The 21,551-nt window shown below is 45.5% G+C and overlaps 1 protein-coding gene across 1 annotated transcript in view; it reads right to left on the reverse strand.

The window, feature by feature from the left end:
* Positions 1–554: 554 nt before the first annotated feature.
* The window catches only part of POLDIP2 (DNA polymerase delta interacting protein 2), a 184,258-nt gene continuing 163,261 nt past the window's right edge, over positions 555–21,551 (reverse strand). Inside the window, exon 11 of the mRNA XM_069615352.1 lies at positions 555–991. Within this exon, the coding sequence (XP_069471453.1) occupies positions 877–991 (115 nt within the window). The 3' untranslated portion in view covers positions 555–876. The remainder of the gene's footprint in view (positions 992–21,551) is intronic.

Raw genomic sequence — 21,551 nt, forward strand, 5'->3', positions numbered from 1 at the left:
AGAATTGAGCCATTAAGACTATTTATGTGTAGATCACTACTACAAAATATTCGGAGAGGGCTCATAAATTAACTTTTAATAGGTGCTTTTGGAAACAACAGTCTCTACTTTGGAGGGCAGAGGCAGAGAGAAAGGAGGATAGACCGAGGGTGGGGGTGGGTGTATGGGGCAGTGGTGAAGAGGGGTTTCAGACCGTGGTTGAGATGGAAGCGGGAGGACATATCTACCCCCACCTTACACTCAACTCGAGGGTGCTCTCACGTGGGGGGTTCAGCATAAACAAACTTTCACCCTAGAGCTATATATTAGCTTTTCTTGATGTCAGACTATAAAATGTTTTAGTGTGCAGATGTTTGCCAAACTCATTTAATCGAAGGCCTTTTGGAAATGAAGGCGACTGGAGAAAATGACACTGGTAGAAGAGCAAAGGTCGAGTTCAACACCTTCCCTCACACCATAAAGGACAAGACGAGGCAGTTCTGTCCATACAGCTCTCTGCATAAGAAAAAGGGACTTGTGTATTTGAACGAGACAGCAGTAGCAGTACACTAAAATTTCAGGAAACGATCCCTTTATTCAAAGAAACCTAAACATTTCGGATGAGGACCATGTGGAAGGAGCTGCACCCAGATGTGGGTGAGGCATCGAAGATTTCCAATAAAGTAGCCGCACAACGTGAAGTGTCACCATAAGTCACTGTGTCCACGTTCCAGAAATCACTCCATGAAAAACGTCTGGAAAACTAAAAGTTAAAAAGCATGTTTCTGTATTGCACGTTGAAGGGAGAGTTTTTCTCGATGTCTAAATTGTGTGCATTTGTTTCCCTCTCTTTGCAGCAGTTCAAAAGATGTGCCAAGTCCAGGGTTCCGACCTGCTCTACCAGTGCAGGCCGGAAGGAGGGGTCTTCTCATCTTTGTTGCTCTCCAGAGAGAAGGGCGGTATCCGAACATCAAAGTGGGAGCCGTCAGGCCTTTCAAATCGGAAGGTGCCCCTGCAGAACAAAAAACAGAGGGTTAGAAATCTTAATTTACAGCTGGCAAAAGACTAAAGGAGTGTGGGTAGGGTTAGAAACTTGTCTCAGTCTCTTGGGGTTCCTAACATGAGTCAATCTGCCAGTATTGTAAAGCATTAACATATACATTAATACTAAGTGTTTCCAGATTCAACTAAAACCGTGTGTCAACGGCGAGACATTTTGTGAAATTATCTTTTTTGCCAGGGCCACGTTTTTTTTTCAAAATAAAAAGGTGCTAGTGAGTCCAAAACGCATTGAATATACAGACTATCAGGGTTTCTTAAAGTACAAGACAAATATTACTTCCCCAGTAATAATCTTTCTGTGGCTTCTCTCTGCTTAGAAGCACATGCTTTGCATATGCCAGCATCTAGTGGTTGGCTCGGAGTATTAAATGTTCCTCGAATTAGGACTAATCCATCACGTGTCGTCCTCGGATTGTTTTTTGCCAGGTCTGTATGGGCTGTGAATGCAAAGCAGAATGCGACTGATGTTTTCTGTACTGTCCCCTTTGCTTCCTAGCGGGGAGGCTCAGTGGGTGCATGCGCTTTTAAGCAGATACAAGCGACAGAAAGATTAGTGATATTCGTCTTCTTGGGCTTGTGAATCTGCTTAGAAGCACATGCTTGGGTGGATTAGCAAGCAGTACCCGAGGAAGGTGGTGGGCGAACATCGGGGACAGTAGAAAAAACACTAACTTCAGTACCGCTTGACCAACCTGTGAATCAGCCCTTGCTGGTGTATGATACAGCAGTGTTCTGTAAATGTATGGACTCCACTCCAAATTGCAGCCTTACATATTTGTTCAAACAGCACATTTACAATAAAAGCCAGCGTTGCTCCTGTGCTACGTGTGCCCTGTGTGTGAACGGTAATGTCTTTTTGCTAGTGAGTAACAGTTGTATGCACTTGACGATCCACCTAGCAATGGTGGCCGTGGTTACTGGGTCACCGTCTTAGCCCACTGCTTAAGAGACTGGTCTTCTCGATTGTTCTTGTTTTACCCAAGTAAAACAGGACTGCTCTGTGCATGTTGAGTGTGTTTAGTGCTTCCTCTCCCTGTTCGGGTTTGGGAAGATAGAAAGGCAATTTATGGACTGGTTGAAATGGAATTTAGAAATGTACTTCAGTTACAAGTGCGGATATGCTCGGAGCACTGTCTTGTGTTTATGTGTTGAGAAAAAAAGGCTCGGTTACTGAAAGGGCTTGTAGCACACTTACTCTTCTAATGGTTGTGACTGCTATTAGAAAAGCTACGTTGTATGAGAGAACCTTTAGGCTGGCGACTTTGTGCATTGGCTCAAAGTGTGCTCCAATGAGTCTTTGTAAAACGATACCGAGGTCCCACCCAGGGGGTGCATGAGCAAATGGAGAGTTAAATATTTTAAGACCTTCTATGAAAGATTTAACGTCAACTCCCCATCAATGCACCTTGTGCTAGGATGTAGTGTAAGCTGCCAGAGCTTCCAGACAGACTTTGAGGGAGAACTAAACCAATCCAGAGTCATGGAGGTAAATACAGCGTCTGCTGGTGAACACCCCATTTTACTGATGCCCTTTTGGGTGCACTGTATTACTAATCTTTTCCACTTTTGAAAAAGCAGTGCCTTGGTTTGTGGTTTTCTGGCCTCCTTTAGTGCGTCCATACAACTTGCTGGCAACTGCAAATGTCCGACCTCTACGAGTTCTGCAGCCATGCTGCGAAGTTCGTGGTCTATGGACATGGGTGTGTTAACTTGCTGTGTTGTGTTAGTAAGCTATTAACTGGTTGAAGCTTGATCGTTTAAGAGGTGGCAGTACCAAGTTTGTCTTGCCCACATTGGTGCAATCCATATCAGTTTTAGCCTTTTGTGTAGTAACTTGTGAAGTAGTTGTGTTGAGGGGTGGGAGGGAGAGCGGGAATGCATAAGCAAATATCCCTGGCCAACTCAGCAATACAGAATTCCCTAGGGACCGACCCTTTTGGGGGTACCTGGATGCAATGCAAAGCATGGGAATTCTCTTTTCTGGGCTGTCGCAAACATATCCACTCTGTTGGCTTTCACCACTTCTTGAAAATCTGTTTGTGCATTTGTGTTGATTTTTCCACTCGTGATTTTGCTCGAACAACCTGCTTTGGCTGTCCGCCGGGTACATAACTGCCATTTGCCATATGTTCTGAGGTAGGAGTGACAAACATATGGAGAGTGTTCTTCCCCGTTTGTGTACGCCACAGCTGTGGTATTGTCTATTGATGAACACGCTACTGTTGTATAGTCTTATTTGAAAAGATAGAGCCATCTTTATCACATAATAATATGTTGCTTTGCTTTGTGTTTATATCCCCTGTTCAGTGAGGTCTTGGCAATGGGCCAACCAACCTAATAGTGTGCCTTCCATTGTGATTGTAGCCTGCATGATTGGGATTTTGAATTGTCTGCCCTTCTTTTGTCCACCACCGACCTCTGAGTATAAGCTGCTTCACACTCAGGCAACCAATCACTCAGAAGGGCATTCATGCAGTCAGTCAGCCAATCAGGCACACAGTGCATTCAGGCCATTCACTTCTCCCCAGACACTCGCATCAAGTAATGTGTATTGGGACAAGTTCCCAGCCATTCAACACTCCACACTGCATTCATACCCGTTTCGGGCAGGGCTGCCTCAGTCATTGTGTCAAACAACAGATACTACACGTACACAACAAGAAATGCGTATTCGTCACACTCTCCATTCACCCAGGTCCCACCCCACGGGCATACCCACAACATACAGTCGTTGGGAAGGCACTCCCCCCCCCCCCCCCCCACACTACCATATATGGAACTTCCACCCAACAACCAGTCAGGGGGAAGGGACAGTCAGGGCTTCCCGGGACTTTGGGAAAACCAAGGTAACAGGCGATGGAAGGAAAGAGGCCAGGGGGGCTATATCTTGTCTCCATCAGGAATCTACCGATTCGAGCGACAGAGCCTGGGCATCCCAAAATGGAGGATGCTTAGGGCACCTGTCAATTCAGCACGGAGCTGCCACCAGCCCATACCCTGCTCTGTGAGTCACACACAGGTGCCCAAAAACAAACACTGAGTACAGGGTTGTACTGCCACCCAAGGGTGCCATAAGGGTATCCCAAGGGTCTGTTCACCAAACCAAAAGAGAGCGCTGCACTGCCAGGAGTCCCACAGGAACTCCTGCACGGAAAACACGAAAGAACACACAACACAAAGCAATAAAAGGACAAAGATACAGAGGCCCTGTCCCTCAGATGCATTTCCAGCATCAGTCACCAAACGCAACGAAGTTGTGAAGAATTTCTAAGTTCCCTTGTTCTGTCGAGGTAAAACTTCAGAGCTCGTCTCACGTCCAGGTTGTGTAAAACCCTCTCTGCATCGGAGACAGGTTCTGAAAGAAAACCGATAAGGCTATTAACTGGTTTAAGTGGAACTCTGAGACAACTTTGGGAAGGAAAAAAGGTTGAGTGTGAAGCACAACCTTATCCTTGTGGAAAGTTAGGAACAGATGTTCGACAGAGCTTGAAGCTCACTTATTCTTTTCTCAGATGTTACTGCAATCAAGAAGGCCACGTTCCAAGAAAAGTACTTCAGCTCGGTAGAGCCATACGTTCAAAAGGCTTATGACAACGCGTGAGGACCACATTCAGATCCCATTTTGGAAGAGGCTTAACCGGAGGGAAAAGATTAACACAACCTGCAAAATGGCTCTTGATGTGGTTTTCTAGTGAAAAAGAGCAACTGTCTGTAGACAGATAAGCCACAATGGTGGATAGGTATGTCCTGCATGATAAGTTTTTTTTTTTAAATTTATTTAAAATGTTCTGTTTGGTAATACAAACTTTTCATTTATGTCATTTACAAGATGAGAAGGGGTTGAAATTTAGGTTTCTTATTCTTGGTGATTGCTAGTATTCAGGACCACGGTCCAAAATTTAATTACTGTTAAGATTAGGTTCTTGTCGTGTCCTTTTAAGATATGGGTCCATCGTTCCTGTGTGTTCATCTGTTTCTGAGAGATTTTGAAGAAGTCCCTGAACAGGTTTCTTGCATCCGTCAAAGCTTGGCAAACCATGATTACGTGAAAGAGTCTCTTTGGTGTTATCAATCTTACAAAATCGACAGTCTGTAGTCATTATGGTTGGGTGTTTTATGTTAGATAAGTAATCGCGGGTTGGCAATATGTTTAGGCGAAAGCGTAGGAATTGGTCTCGTATTGATCATTCTGGAAAGCATGCTAAATATGGTGGTAGTTCGTTGAGAGCTCTTGATTCTCTTGAGCATTTCAATGCTCGTTTGTATTTTGATTGTTCCTCTATTGTTTTGATCCAATCGTTTTGCTGAACTCTTTTTTTGGCATATTGTGGTCTATTTATTAGCATGTCTTCGCTGATGTCTTCGGCCTTCATTTTCTTTTTTATCTCGTTGGTCCAGTTTTGAAGAGCTGTTACATATACAGGGGGTCTTTTTTTCCCTCGATTATTTCTAAAGATGGAATTTTATCCTGGCAAATTATTTTTCTGTAAAGATCAATTTTTTTCCAAGTAATTATAGATTCTAGAGATTGCAGTGCCAATTCAAAACAATTTTTTGGCATTGGAAGCGAGTTAGGTAAAGCAAGAGTTTTTCTCCAAAATATGGCCTCCTATTGTTGCCATTCCATCGTATCTTGATTGATTGTTTCTCCAGCATAGGTTAGGATGGGGACCACTTTTTGTCTATACAATAGGATTGTTGATTTTATTGTGAAGGTTCCAAATTTGCAATGAAAAAAGCGACCTAAACGGGCTAAGGATCTTGCTTTCTCTTGATGTGGTCTTTCCATTCCTGCTCAACTGGTGATGGAATTATCATGGCGCCAAGATATTTGAATACTTTTGTTTCTTCAATCTCTATCTTCTAATTTTAGTTTCACCTTTTGGTCGCCTGAGGTTATGCAGAGATGTTAGTCTCATTAACTTATTTTAGGGATGTTAATTTATAGGTCGTTCTCTTTCATAAAAAGGCCCACTTTGTTTACCGTTTTTTGTAAACCGGATTATGTTTTGTCCATGACAATGATGTCGTCTGCATACATGAAGGTTTTTAACGGTTCGTTATTAATCTTTGGCGGATTCGAGAAAGGGTCGTGAATCGCTTGTACAAAGCCAAATGAATATAAGTTGTATAGACAAGCAGCCAGGGGACATCCTTGTTTGAGGCCATTCCAGGTGGTAATTTCGTCTGTTACTGCACCGTCTTTTGTTAATCTGACTCTAATCGATGTATTGGAGTAGAGCTGTTTAATTGGGTTGAGAATGGGTGAGGGACATCCCCATGAAGTGAGCTTCAACCATAATTTTTCTCTATTCACCGAGTCGAATGCTGTTTTTAGGTCTATAAAGACAGCATATACTTGTTTCTTTGTTGTCGCTTCGTACTTAGTCATACTTAGAAGTAGCAGATTCATGTTTGTGCCGATTTTGTTAGCGAAACCAGTCCGTCTCTTCTCTTGGAAACCGTTTTCCTCAGCCCAAGTATTGAGATTTTTCATCAGGAATCCCGCGAACAGCTTTCCCAGTGGGTCAAGAAGGGCTATGGGCCTATAGTTTGTTGGCATTTTCCTGTCACCAGCTTTGTAAATCGGAATAATATCGCTAGGTTCCAGATGGATGGGATTTGTTTGTTTTTCTCTATTAAATTAAGCAGTTTGAGAAAAAGGTAGCCCATTCTTCGGGGGCAGATTTTAGATCAGCGTTTGAGAGCCCATCAGGGCCTGGTGCTCGCGATGGATTCAAGGACGTAATGGTTTTTTGCTCTCATCCTTTTCCCATGTTAGGTCCCAAGCCTGATGGTTGTTCGAGCTTCCTGTTGGTGAAATGTCCGTTTTCTCTTTGTAGAGGTTTTTGAAATGTTGAGACCATTCTCCGGATTCTACCTCTTGTATCATGATTGATGCATTGGATTTTTCATTTAGGAGCAACCACAGCTGTCTGGTGTTTTTCTGTCTTAGAGCCGCTAATATCACCTCTGCGTCTGCTTGGCGCATATTGGCTTTATATGATTTTATGAAGTTGGAATATTTCTGTTTTTCCTTTTTATTTCTACCGCAGAGAAATTGTATTGTGTTTTTTGAGTAGTCAAATTTGTTTGTGTAAGTTCTTTTACATTAACTTGATATCATGATTAAACTGATGTTTGTATTTGATTTGCTGGATCGCACAGGTTTTTTTGGGTTGCTGATATTTGTGCAGAATCCACTCATAATTGAGTTTTACGTGGTCTGGTAAATTTGAAGTCTCAAAGTTTGTCAGCAGGTCAGCCATTTGGTGTTGGTTTATTCGAAGCTTATTTAGACCGTTATTGAGTTCCAACTTTGGGAGGTATAATCGTGAGGTTTGTGTTTGAGCAGTAGTCCATGTCATTAAAATTTGGTGATGATCACTATTTGTGGATGGTTTGCAGTCGCTGTTAGATTTTTTAGTATCGTTTGAGATGAAGATATAGTCTATGATTGAGTTGGATTGTTCTCGTGTCCATGTTGGCGGAGGTTTATCTTGGTCATTTCGTGGTTGTTCAGTCAAGGTTAGGTTTCTAATGAGAATTTCTTTGGTCCATGTTTTGCTCTTGAAGATAGATTGGAGGAATTTAGTTTCATACCTTCTGGGCTATAAAGATGGATATTCAAATCACCAACAATTATAAAATCTGTCGAATTATGTAGGCTGGCAATTGTATCGAATTCATCGAAAATTGAATCAAGAAATATGTTTTCATTCATTGATGTTGGGTTCCAATAAATATTGAAGATTGTTAAATAGCTGGATTCCTTCTTTGGGGTTTGGATACAGATGGTGATGTACTGGGCCCAGGGGTGTAGATTTTGCTTTGCTACGAATGACCAGGATGGATTTATTTTGGTCATAATCAGCATGCCTGATGATGGTCTACCTTGGTGTGAAGTAATCGGTGAGTTCATGAAGGTCGAAAAACCTTCGCAGGTTACCTCTTCGGACAGCCAAGTTTCCTGAAGGCAAATTATTGTCGCATCTTTTTGATTTAAGGATCCTTCTTCAAATAGATGGGTTGAGCCTCTAGTAGTACAGGAACATAATGTTATCTCTTCTGTCTTTATTTCATTGTTTTTTGGTTGTTATAGATAGGTCTTAAATTCTTGAGTTTTGAATATCGGCTCGTTGTGTTAATTTTTGTTTGATTAGAGCGTTATAAGACATGTCAGAATGCATTTGGTTCGTCCTGCGGATCGGATGAGGATTTGATTGAATGTTTTTGTTCTGCAGGACATTGCATGATACTGGCTGCCTGGTTTTCTGTTGGCTGTCGATATTCTTCTGGTTGTTTTGATTCGAATACTCATGGTTCATAGATATTTTTAGTTTTTTTGAGGCGGTAGATTTGGTTACAAGGACTTCTTCTGTTGTAAATCCCAATTGCAGTAGGTGACTATTTGTTGACAGGACATGCATCATCGTTTTTTGATTGTTGAAGTCGATGTGAACTGTGTCCATCTGGTTTTTGTTTGGGAAGTGTAGAACATCAATGTCTCTCGAAGTGATTTCAGCCAATTGTGGAATGACTGCAAATAAACATAGGATGTTTGATCTGTTCATGATTAGGACTTCAGTAGGATTTGGGGTAGTTGCAGTCAATGATAGGCGAAAGATATTATTTACTTTCCTTGGATCCTCAAAGATAGGTCGAATTAATGGGCATTCGCCTTGGTCCATAGTCATTTCCACACTTTTGTAGGAATTTTCAGTTTCGACTGAAGTCCAGCTTTCCTCATTTGATACTATAGAGTATGTGAAGGAGGTATTAGTGGATGTATTGATCGAAATCGAATTAGGAGTTGAGGTCTCAGAACATTCGTCTAGGACTATTAGTGGCTCATCTTGAGGATCAGTTAAAGTGGCATCCAGATCTGTTAGAATACTTAGGCTTTTTGGTTTGTCATGACGACTCGTCTAATAGATAATTGCTTTTTGGTCAATCACAGCTAATAGTGTGTCGAGTGGTTTGTCTTCTCTTTGTATCAATGTTTCTCGCTTTTGTTCTGAGCCAGTCGTTGCTTCTTTAGAATCTGATCTTGGTGTCGCAGGGGCTTTCATCGTGTCTGGTTGATCTTGTTTCTTCCTATTTTCAAGATTCTTTTGGGTTATTATGGGTGTAGTTTGTTGTTTTTCAACCACCTGGAGTTTTCTTAGGAACGCTCGAGAACCTGTCTGGTGTTTTTTTGCAGTTTTTTTCTTTGGCTGAGGTTGATTTCCTATAAGGCCTCTTTTGGTTAGGTCAAAGATGTCAAATGGAGTACATGACGATGGTTCGGTATTAGCAATACTTGTAAGTGGTTTCACAGGATCAGCTTGAGTTTCGTATTGAGTAGTTTGGTTTTTTGTAGTTTTGGGATCAGATGCAACTTTTTCACTTTGAGGTTGCATTGAAAAATTATCTGGTTTGTTGTCTGTTCCAAGGTATTTTTTTGATTTGTCGTCCAACATTTTCTTTGTTATTGTTGTCGGGGTACCTGTTAGGTTTTTTTTGTCAAAACAACCCGATCAATTCTAGCAATTTCTGCCAGGTCCTGGTAGCTTCTGCCTCATAGTTGAGACGTTCTTGTATCGTACCCATGAAGCCTTCAATATTAATTTGTTTTGTTAGAATCATAGCCAACAGGGTTGCTTGGTCTTTTGTAGAATCTACCATTGCTTCTTGGATTTTAAGGAAGGGTACCATAGCTAATGAGAGAACAGCCGCTAAAGTGTTCTGGAGATCCAGCATTATTGTTGGAATTCTTTCTGGTATCTCAGCGGGAATGTTCGTTGTAATCTCCTCTATTGCCGGTTGATTGTGGTCAACTGTAGTGGATTTTAATGCATAAGCATGAGGTGGAGAGGTTTTAATATGCATGGTTTTAGTTTTGTTGACGATTGGCGTGGATGTATTTGTTGCCATTGTTTTGGTATTCTTTGGTCCTCCAAAGATTTGTTTTCTTCTTTCCTGTGAGTCCATAATTGCATCTATTTCTGTGATGTCAAGAGATAGGCGGGCCACACGGTTTTCCAGTTGTTTATTTGTATTTTGTTGTGGAGAGTCTAACAGATAATATGATGTTTGCCATTGCTGCTTTGCTGTTCGAGCTCTTTGCTGCAAAGATGGAGTACAGGGTACGTCCGTGCGTTTCTTTGAATTAATTTTTGAAGTTTGCATGGATGAGACATTTTGTGAAGGAGAGTCAGTATTTTGAATGGCTAAAGTGGTTTGGTTGGGTTTTTTTCTCTCCAAGTTCAATACTGTTTTCAAATCAGATTGTTCATTATTTCCTAATGAGTTTTGTCTGGGTGCTGTAATTAAGTGATCTTCTTTCTTTGGCTCAACAGAAGGCGGTTGGTCAATCTTGTTTGTTATTTTACCTGGAGTGCTAAGTTGATCTTGACTAGGGCTTGCAACTGGATATATAGGTGTAGTGATTTTAGGCACATTAGCTAATGTCTCTTCTAGTTTTTCCTGTAATCGGGTGCGGGGTTTGGTGGAATCCATTGTCTATCGCAAAAATAATTCTATACTATACAGCCGTCTGACAGGTGAAACAGTAGGACTTACCGCGTCACCAGCCGTAAACGGCAGCAAACAGCGTCTGAAAATCGCCCTTGACTTCAACGGGCTTAACTGCATGATAAGAAATGGATGCCAGAGGCTGCAAGGTCTGATATAAAAGACAAAACACAGTCAATAGAAGCCTGTCGGGGGATCAAGCTGTTTAGCTAGACGCCAATGACCAAATCAAAGTCATTTGCTCTTGTACCGAGCCCTCGTAGAAGCTTACATGCTGCCTGAATTATGCACATCCTCTGAAAGGTTGAACTGCGCTAAGGACCAGAACCGAGGTACCAGGCCGCCAAGCTGAAGGATTGTGGGAAGGGGTGCCACAACTGGTGACTGTTCTTGTGAGGAAGGTCAGGAATCTGCAGCAACCTGATCCGGTTGCACACCAGAAAACCAGAACCTGGCTAGCCACCACAGAGCTATGAAGAGGAGAGTGCAGTTGGAAGCACTCCCCAGTTTCCAGAGGGACCAATGAATCAGTGGCATAGGAGTGAAGACGTAAGCTTTCATGTTGTCCAAAGGGATCTCAAGAGCGTCCCCCCAAGGAAGACACTCCGAGACCATCCCTGGAAGCATAAAGAGGGCATTTCCTGTTCGTTGAGGTTGCAAAGAGGTCCACCGCTGGAGTACCCCATTGCTGGAAGATCTTGGTGAGGACATTAGTGTTGATCTTCCACTCGTAGCTTGCCCCAGATTGGTGGCTGAGGGAGTCTGCCGCAACATTGATGTGACCCGGAATGTGCACTGCCTGAAGCCAGACAATTTGCTGGATCGCCCAATTCCAAATTTGGATAACTAGATCCACCAGAGGAGACCTGGTGCCCCTGGCTTGTTGATGTAGAACATCTCTACAGAATTGTATGTGCGAAATCAAACTACACTGTTGATGATAAATGGCTGAAAAGCCTTGAGTGCCAGAAAAACTGCCAGAAGCTCTACGTAATTGATATGGGACCGTCTTTCCTAGGGCATCCACAAATCGTACACCTTGAGGTGATGTAGTCACCCCCCCCGTCCCACCCCAGAAGGGAGGAGTCTGTAGTAACTTACTTGTGGGCAGGGCTCCTGGAAGGAGGTGCCCACCGAAAGGTTGCTGGCGGAAGACCACCACTGAAGATCCGGATCCGTAGCCTGAGGCCAGCAGCTCCGAAGAGCAAGCGGAGTGTGCCTCATTTTCAGTCATGCAAGAGGTTGAGTTAATGCGCAAGAGGCCATAAGGCCCAGGAGTCTCTGGAACCACCAGGCCAACATGTGGGAGGACTGCAGGAAAAGCTGGCACGTGGTTGACAGATCTGCAATCCTGTCCTCCGTCGTGAACACTCTGGTAGCGACAGTATACCAACGGAAACCTAGAAAGATCAGGTCTTGAGCAACGGTCATAGACCATTTTCTGCCAGTTCACGGACAGCCTGAGCTGGAGAAGCGACTGAAGATTGGCCATTGCGGCCTGTGGGCAAGGACAGCGCAGGAGCCAATCATCCAAATATGGATATACATGAACTCCCTGCAGTCCGAGGCAAGCTGCCATGACCACCATCATCTTCGTAAAGATATGCAGCGCCGAGATGAGACCAACCAGTAGCACTCGATTCTGGAAGTGTGACGCTCCCACGCAGAACCACAGATATTTCCGACGCGGGCTCCAGATCAGGATTTGCATGTAGGCGTCCTGTAGATCTACCACACTGAGCCAATCGCCCTTCCGGAGAGAGGATTTTATCTGGCTGGGCGTAATCATCTTGAATTTCTCTTGGGGTAGAACAATTGAAATTGGAGAGGTTGAGGATAGTGCACAGGCCAGCCTGGTTGGGTTTGGGCCCTGTAAACAGACAGGAGTAACAGCCCTCCCCTTGCTCCCGCAAGGGAACAGGCTCCACTGCTGAGGTCTAGAGGACAAAACCCACCGGTCTTCTGCAATGGTCTGCCAAGCCTCCAGATGAGACGATATTCGCCCTCCCACCGGAATCTCGTGAGACCGATGGAAAACATTATTTAGATGGTTTATCGGCAGTGAGACCTCCCCCAGTTGCTGAAGAGAAGGCTGTTGACCGAGAGAAAAACTGGCCACCTTGCTTTTGCTGCTTGTGGCGAAGGCCCACCAGCAGGAGCTTCTGCCTGGCACGCACAGCAGTCCTGGAACCCCCCCCGAAACCAGAGAAGGACTCTTTTTGAGGCGCTGACCTCGGAGTATAAGCTGCTTTCGCTGGGGTTTGGAAAAGGACTGACAAAGATTTAGCCGTTTGCGTGCTTGCCTTTGTTTTGGCGAGTTCCTAATCAGTGGAAGAGTGGAATAGTTCCTTAACTTTGAAGGTAAGATAAAGTACTTTGTCCTGAACCTCCTTTGAGAACTTTGTAGCATGCAGCCACACTTGGTGGGAGAGGTCTACTCCAACCATAAGGCTCAGAGCAGAAGGGTTGACATGATGGGCCGCAGCCTCAAGCAGGTCCAGAGCCAGAACTTTGGCATCCGATAAGCCGCCCCTAAAATCTTTGAGCCTGTCAGGAGGAATACATTCCTGAAACTCGGCACGCTCCTTCCACAGCTTGAGATTAGCACCCGCCACAGTGACCTCGGTATTAGACTGTCGCAGCTGAAGAGCCGAATTAGAAAATACTTTTTTCCCCCAATGGCATCAAGAAGCTTGTTCTCCTTGGAAAGGACTCGCGACGGTGCAGTGGAGGATGTAGAGGATGGCCGAGACTGGAGCGTAGCTGCTGCCACCACCGTCGATGAGGGGAGTGGCCATTCAGTCAAGGGTATGTCTTCTGATGTGTGTAGTTTGTAGTAAGCGTACATTTTTCTGTTCACATGCTGCCCCGGAATGGGGTTTTTCCACAGACCTTGCGGGCTTCGGGCAGGACATTCTTTTGAAGGAAAAGGCCTGTGCGCTCCTGTGTCGACAAGAGTAAAGGCTCCAGAAAGTACACCTTCCTGTAGAGCCGGAGGCTCGGGTATTGGAATATCTAGCAACGCCATCATATCCAGTACCCGGCCATGAAAGGACTGATGGAGCAGAGCGGGTCGTTGCTATCCGGGTACGCTTAAACATCCAGTATGGTGGGAGCAGAATTTTGATCCACAGCACGTGGCACCTCAGACCATGTGGGCAGACTTGACTGCGCTACGGGAGTTTTAAGCACAAGTGAAAGTGGAGGCAGCAGTGTTAGTGGAGGAGGGACCCCACTGGAAGAGGAGGTGGCACTACCAGAACCTGCAGAGTAGTCTGAGCAGGTGGCGGCTCGGGAGGCTTAGGATCGATTTCTTTGAATAGATCCTTATGCCTTCATCAGGTCAGAGGGCATAAGGGTCTGGAACTTGCCAAAAACCACATCCTCAGAATAAGGCCTAGGCAACGGAGTGGGTAAAGGCTGCTCTGAAGGCGCGTACCCCCAGGATTACAAAGAGGTTGGTTGCCAGGATGGCCCTCTACCAGCAGGATCCACGTAAACCAAGGGAGCAGACGCAGGAGGGAGCGAGATGGAGGCAGCGGAAAACAAGCATGCCAATCCATCGGAGGGCGGAACAGATTCCTGTTATCGATATTACGTGGAAAAGGCTGCTCAGCCCCAAAAACAGGCCCCTCGGTACCAGCCGTTGAGAACATTGGTGTGAGAGGTAGTCAAAATAGCTGCCACAGACCGCAGGGGTTAGACCGCCATTTTTTTATTGCCTGAGGTGAACTGCGTCACAGGCGTCAGTGAGGCCTTTGTCACCACAGGGGCATCCGGTGATTGTGTTCAATATTAGCCTTGTGACAGGGAACCTGGGCAGAGCCGGTGCTAGCAGGTCTAGAGCGCTTTTCCAACCCCTTAGAGTCTGCTTTAGAATTAGCCCTCAGCGAGGGAACCTCGCCAGAGCCGGTAATTGAAGACTTAAGGTGTTTGCCCGCCTTCTTTGCCCACTCAGCAGGATCTGTTCAACCACTGGATTGTGTGTGGGAAGATTTAGGGTCACCCCCCCATAGCCAGAGCCCTCGTAGGAGGCCCCTCGATTCTGCCGGTTTTAGATATAGCCTCCAGTCGGAGATCCCCAGGGGTAACCCTGGTGCTTTTAGTCGCTTTGTTGGAAACCTCGAGACGAGTCTCCGTACACGTAGTTCCATATTTGGAAACTTCAGGAACTACCCTGGTTAAAACAGCCCCAGAAATGCTGGGCTTAACTTTAGCCCCCAGATGGGGAACCTCGGATGAAGATCCGGTCCAGACAGCTCATTTACAGGGAACTGCAGAGGAAACTCCGGAGTGCAGGTTAGATTCCCCTTTGGGACACCTGCTACTAGAGCCACTTCACCCCTTCCCGGAACCATAAAACACCAGGAAGGAGTCCCCTGGCCGGGGTACCCTACCGGACACTTCTTTTTCTTCAATTAACTGCTGTAAATGAAGGAGGATTCCGCTGGAACACCTCCTCCCACCTGACAAGTAGACGCTGGAGTGCACGGATGGAGCGGGAGTCGCAGTAGAAGCAAGAGTCCCACCGGTATTCCATGACCAAGCACTCCATCAGAGAATGGGGATCCGCCCTCGCAAAACTACATCCGCAGGAAGAACAGGACACTAATCCCAGACGCTCCAGCATAGAGGGAAGAAAGAAGGCCGTGGAACGGGAGCAGGAATATGAAGGACAAGGGAATCAAAAGAAAACAATTCCCTAAAATGCAAGTGCGTCCAACTCTGACCGTGCGATGAAAAGGACTGAAGGGTGGTGCGGAGCTCAGGAAGACGCAGCTGCGGTCACATGCAGTGGCCTGTGTAAAGACCAAATTGACATTTTTTGATGCTTAAAAAGTGCTCCGGTCCAGTCCTAATGGACGGAATGTTCCACAAGTATGGAGGAAAGGTGGCTAGGATGTCAGAACTCCCATGTCGGTTCTAGTCAAGACGATACATCTGGTAACAGTGAAGGGGACAACCCCTCAGAAATTAATCCAGCGGCATTGAAGTGGGTGCTCGAGTTAATGGGGAGGGAGGGGGTAGGACTAACTTGAAACATGTTGATGTAACACTAAGCAACAAGTATATGAACATGTCCTATATGTTGTCAAGTTTGGTGCGTTTTATAAAAATAATAAAAATTGTTAAAAAAAAAAAAGTATGGAGGAAAGGGGACAGGACGTGGGTGGATTATATGTGGTTCCCAAAAGGAACAAGGATTAGCTGGTACTCATCTTGTTTGGAGGTCGATATCTGACCCAGTCTCTTAATTGGGTCAGGGTCTTTTTTAGATTGTTTCAAAGTTTAACCTAGAGCTCTCACAAATGGAGGATTCCTTAATTGTTTTTTTCAATGGTGTCTGCTTACGTTGCTGCCTCAAACCCTGTCCCTCTGAACCAGGCATGGTGTTTGGTGACTGGGGCCCATGCCACCTGGTGTCCTGCCGTTTCTGCAGCATCCAGTGCGTTTTTAATTATCGCATTTGCCCAATGTTTCGCTCCTGAACGATCTTTCGGAAGGTACCCTGGAGATGCGTTTCTCTAGTTCCTCCATGTCGTCCCACTTTGACCCACATTATCTGGACATTCTGACTGAGGCATTTGCTGTTCTGACCCTATAGGCGGCAGAGGTTGATGCCTTATGCTTAAATGTAGATGTGCCTATTCGCCTTGTCCAGTGGGTATTCTGTGACCGACATGGGGCATTTTCCCACTTCCAAGCCATAGTAACTACCAAAGTCAGGGGGCAAGTTAACCCCCAATGTAAATGGTGTCCGTGGAGGTTTAACTGCTTTGGTGGAGACCGATTTAAAGAGGGGGTGATGCTCGGCTTGATTGACAGTAAAGAGATGCAATGTGAAATAAGCTTTTTCTTATGTCCTTATCCAGTTCCTGAGTGAGGGTACTAAATCGTTCGACGCTGTACCAAGTAAGCCTGTATACAGAAAATTGTCTTCAATAGGGGTGGTGGTGACTGGAGGGTCTAGCTTACCAGTGGAAGCCACGATGTTATCAGGATGAATACATTCCTGGTGTTCCTGAAGGGAGTCATTGTCCAGCGTGCCCTCATTTTCATCATGGTCTGCCAAAGGGTCTGAATACATTCCCACCTGGGCCTGTGATCTAGCTTTCTTTTTGTGTTTTTCAATGTGTGGTGTGAGAAACCAGAATATGTCTCACCCACCAGTCCCTGGGGATCTGTCATTCAGGTGGCCAGGACACGGCCATTGCTTTTGGATCCAGTTCCTCGGGGTGGACCAATGCTGGAGGATCACCTGGGTGAGGAGTCTTCGGGGAGTGGGAGACTGGATGGTGAGACGCGGTATCCCCAATCCCCTGTAACACCCTTACCTCATCCTACCCGGTACAATATTTAAGAACTCTACCCCGCTCCTTTTACAACACACACACTTTCTCACTGACAGCCCACTCTAAGGGAAGACAGACTAATACCCGAGCCGTGTACCCGACATGCCCAAATACTATGGTCAGGCAAGGTCATGCTATTATCGAAAATCACTCGCACCTGACTTCGATTACACTTCACCACACACATAAAAGGTGGAGCACAAGAGCACACTCTGAGCGAGGCAAAGCACAAGATGACAGTTTAACGAGAGGAGAAAGACGGTAAAACATAAGGGCGGTCGCAAAGAAGGAAGTTCTCTTGACCTTTTCGACAAGGAACAGTTACTTCCACAAAACCTCGAGAGAAAGCATAAGACCAGGCTGAAGAATACTGCATTGTGTGTTGGAGCTACCAACGGCCCTCCCGCGTCAATAATCAAGGCAGGGAGAATCTCCAGCCACTGTGGTACTGTCCTTGGCTCGAAGAACAAAGCCACTTCCGTGAAAGTAACACAGCCGGTGAGTTGGGGAGACCGACACAAGACCGGTCTGTGTTGAAGCCAAGGTTGTAAGCAGCAACATTTTGTGGCGAGATCTGGAACTTACATTGTTATAACGTGTGTGATGGGAGATGCGAATGAAATTAAAATGCTGATGAGTGATTGAACTTTAAAGCGAGCTACAATACCTTGGCACCGCGTGGGTGCTCAATCAAATGTCTTTGTAAGGTACCCAGCCGAGAAGTGATAAAAGTAGATCAAGTTGGTCCGAGCCCAGTGGAGAGAGATCAATTGAAAGAACGAATATATGTGAATTGAAGTGGTCCTGCGACAGGTCAAGCCAAATCCGGCACACAGTCGAAAGTCTTCGATAAAGTAAAGAAAGTTTGGAAAAGTATATGGATTTTGTCAAAGTCCGACAGAGGGAGATCAATTGAAATCTTTGTGTTAAAGTGAGTGTGAGCCCAGTGGAGGGTGCCGGGGTGAATTGAAAATCACCCAAGAAGTTGTACATGAGAATCCAGAGAAGAAAGGAACTTTTGAATGTATGTTTGTTGCATCAGGTCCTCTGAACTAGGATTTTGAATGGCAAAGAGACTTTGACAGAGGGCCCAGATATTGAGATTTGAACTGCATCCTTGTGCTAGAGAAGCAAGAGACTGTGCTAAGTTAGAATGCAACGCCTTGTCCCGAGCTGAAAACGTGGGGAACGGAGGCCAATGGCTTGAATATCCTGACATATTTCTTGAACACTTCTTTTGCATAACATTGTTTCTCACACAATTTGTATTTAGAAGTAAAGATAGGCAATAGGTTTATTAGTATAGGCACCTTGGATTTTGGCAGGGCAACACGAGGACTGCGTTATTATTTGATGGTCGTAGCTTGCTCCCATCTTTAGAAGGCAGTTTTTTAAACCCAATTGAAGTTCAATTAACACCTTTGAGCTGTGATCATTTGTGTCCGTCTTACTGTTCGATACCATGCCTTTCCTTACAGTGGTATGTGTTAAGACACTTTCTCTAAAGTCCTACCAAGACTTCATAAAAATCATATCCGAGCAGGACATAAGCTCCACTCTTGGTAAAAGGCTGTACCACCTGAGAATGTGGGTAGCATGGACAGAGCAGGCAGGCTTATCTTAGCTGGGAGAAAGGGTTGTATTTGTATATTTTTTTTTTATATAGCGCTTTACTCCAAAGCGCTTTACAATTTAACAACAAGAATACATAGGAAAACAGTAGATGCAAATTACAATATATGAATCAAACCAGTAAAACAGTATGTAGATCAATTTGCCTATGAGGATGAAGAAGAGAGGAAGGGGTGGAGAAGGAAGAGGGAGCGAGAATGGGGAATAGAGTGAGGCAGTAGGAAGAGGGAGGACTTGGGAGAGAAGGGGGCAGGTAAAGAATTATGAAGGGGGTACTAGAGGGGAGAGAGAGAAAGGTGAAAGGGGAAAAAGGGTCAGGGTGGGGAATGACGGAGTGATTTCAAGGAGGTGCAGAAGGAGGAATAGGTGGGGATGGAGCGGATAGAAAGAGGGAGTTCCAGTGTAGGGGGGACAAGGAGCTGAAAGCAGTGGAAACAAGAAGAGGCACATGGGGGTGGGGGAACAAAGTAAAAAGATGAAGGGCGCGAGAGGGGGTGTAGAATGAGAGAAAAGAGGAGAGATATGGAGGGGCAAGGTCATGAAGAGATTTAAAGACAAGATACATGCACGCCTGGTGCTGTGGCGTGTGCCTGTAATCCCAGCTACTTGGGAGGCTGAGGCTGTCGGATCACTTGAGTCCAGGAGTTCTGGGCTGCTGTGTGCTATGTCGATCGGGTGTCCACACTAAGTTTGGCATCGATATGGTGATTCTGTGGGAGCACTGAATAACCAGGTTGTCTAAGGCGGGGTGAATCGGCCCAGGTCGGAAACGGAGCAGGTCAAAACCCCCGTGCTGATCAGTAGTGGGTTCGCGCCTGTGAATAGCCACTGTAAACCAGCCTGGGCAAGACAGTGAGACGCAGTCTTTAAAAAAAAAAAAAAAAAAAAAATTAAAGACAAGATAAAGGAAGGGAAATTTAAGTTGGGAGTGGAAAGGAAGCCAGCCGAGGTAAGAGAGTTAGGGATGGAGTCGTGAGGAGAGAGAAGACATAGGGTACGGATAGCAGAGTAGTAGAGGGATTTGAGACGGGCAAGATGTGAAGCAGGGAGTCCGAAGAGGAGAGAAGAACAATAGAAAAGGCGAGAGAAGAAGAGGGAGGAGATTAAGAGTTTGGTAGCATGGAAGGTGAGAGAAGAGCAGACTTTACCAATATTGAAAAGGTGGTAGCGACATGCGCAAGAAGTGAGAAATATGATGGGTAAAGGCGAGGGAAGGGTCAAAGTGAATGCCTAGATTACGAGCACGGGTGGAGATGGGAAGATTAGAAGGGGGAAAATGAATAGAAGGAGGATGAAGTGTGTTGGAAGGAAAGAATAAGACTTCAGTCTTATCAGTGTTGAGAGATAGTGAGATGACATCCAGTTTTTAATGGCGGTAAGACAGGAAGAGAGATTTAGATTTAAGTCCGGGGTCAAGGAAGAAAAGGAGAGGAAAAGCTGGGCGTCATCAGCGTAGAAATGATGAGAAATCCCAAAGGAAGAGATGATGGGGCCAAGGAGGGAGCTGTAAAGAGAGCATAAGAAGGGTCAGAGGACAGAGCCTTGGGGAACACCAGTGTCCAGAGGGAGAGTATGGGAGGTTTGACCGCCCCAAGAGACAGCAAAAGAGCGGTGAAAGAGGTAAGAGGAGAGCCAGTTGAGGACAGAGCCCTTGAAACCAAAGGAGGAAAGAGCATTGAGAAGTAAGGGGTGATCGACAGTATCGAAGGCAGCAGAGAGGTCGAGGAGGAGGATTGCTTTGAGTAGCGAGTGGTGACGAGGGAGTTGAAAACGTGAGTGAGAGCAGTCTCAGGAGTGTTTAAGGCGGAAACCAGATTAAGAGGTGGGAGGAGACAGAGGTTAGTGACAAAGGCTGAGAGCTGAGAATAAGCTAGACAAACAAGTTACTTTCTTACCTGGTAACGTTCTTTCGATGGGATGGTCCGACGACGTATTCCATATCTATGACAGGTAATGTCCACAGCTGTGCTGCTTCGGAAAATCTTTGGCGTCTGCGTCCTGCGTCGATGACGTCGATGCGCCGTCCTCGAGGACCTCCTCCGACGGCCGACGTCACCCGATGTGATAAGTAGGAGCACGACGCCCATAGCCTCAGTTATAGTTTTTTCCCAGAACGTGTGCCACCAGTTTTCTGCCAGTCAGACTCACAAGGCCTTGCGGAACGCAAGCTGCAATCGCAAAAGAAATTATGCAGCGGGGAAGGCAGGGAGGGAGCGATATGGAATACGTCGCCGGACCATCCCATCGAAAGAACGTTACCAGGTAAGAAATGAACTTGTTCTTCGAGGGGATTGGGTCCTCCGACGTATTCCATATCTATGCCAGACTCCCAAAGCAGTACCAAGCAAGGAGGTGGGAAAGAATTTAGAATACAAATTTTAGCATGCCCAATCAAATTGCGGAATAGAGAACTGCCTTGCCAAAGGCCAGATCTTGCCCTCTGATGGAATCGAGGGAGTAGTGACGTACAAAAGTATGTACTGAAGCCCAGGTGGCTGCATCACAGATGTGACGAATAGAACTCCCCTCTGCAGGGCAGTAGACGCAGCCACTCCCCTGGTAGAATGGGCCCGCAAGCCAGCCGGAGGATCCTTACCCGCCAAGCGTAACACTCGGAGATAGCTAAAATAATCCAACGAGATAAAGTCTGTTTCGTCACAGCTTGTCCCGAACGCTTTCCAGCGTAACCAATGAAAAGTTGATCGTCCACTCTGACCTGGGACATGCTCGAAATATAAAAGCTCAACGCTCTCCTAGGATCAAGCCTATGGAGCCTCTCCTCTTCCTTACCAGGTTGTGGTGGATAGAACGCCGGAAGAACAACCTTCTGGCTCAAATGAAATTCCGAAACCACCTTCGGAAGAATAGAAGGACGAACTCAAAGGACAACCCTGTGCTTATGAAACACAGTGAAGGGTGGTTTAACTGAAAGTGCCTGTAATTCACTCACTCTGCGAGCGGAAGTAATCGCAACCAAAAACAGTTTTCAGAGTTAACAGCCTCAAAGGG

Source organism: Ambystoma mexicanum, chromosome 9 (genome assembly GCF_040938575.1).
Source record: "Ambystoma mexicanum isolate Mex_15411 chromosome 9, UKY_AmexF1_1, whole genome shotgun sequence".
NCBI classification, from domain to species: domain Eukaryota; kingdom Metazoa; phylum Chordata; class Amphibia; order Caudata; family Ambystomatidae; genus Ambystoma; species Ambystoma mexicanum.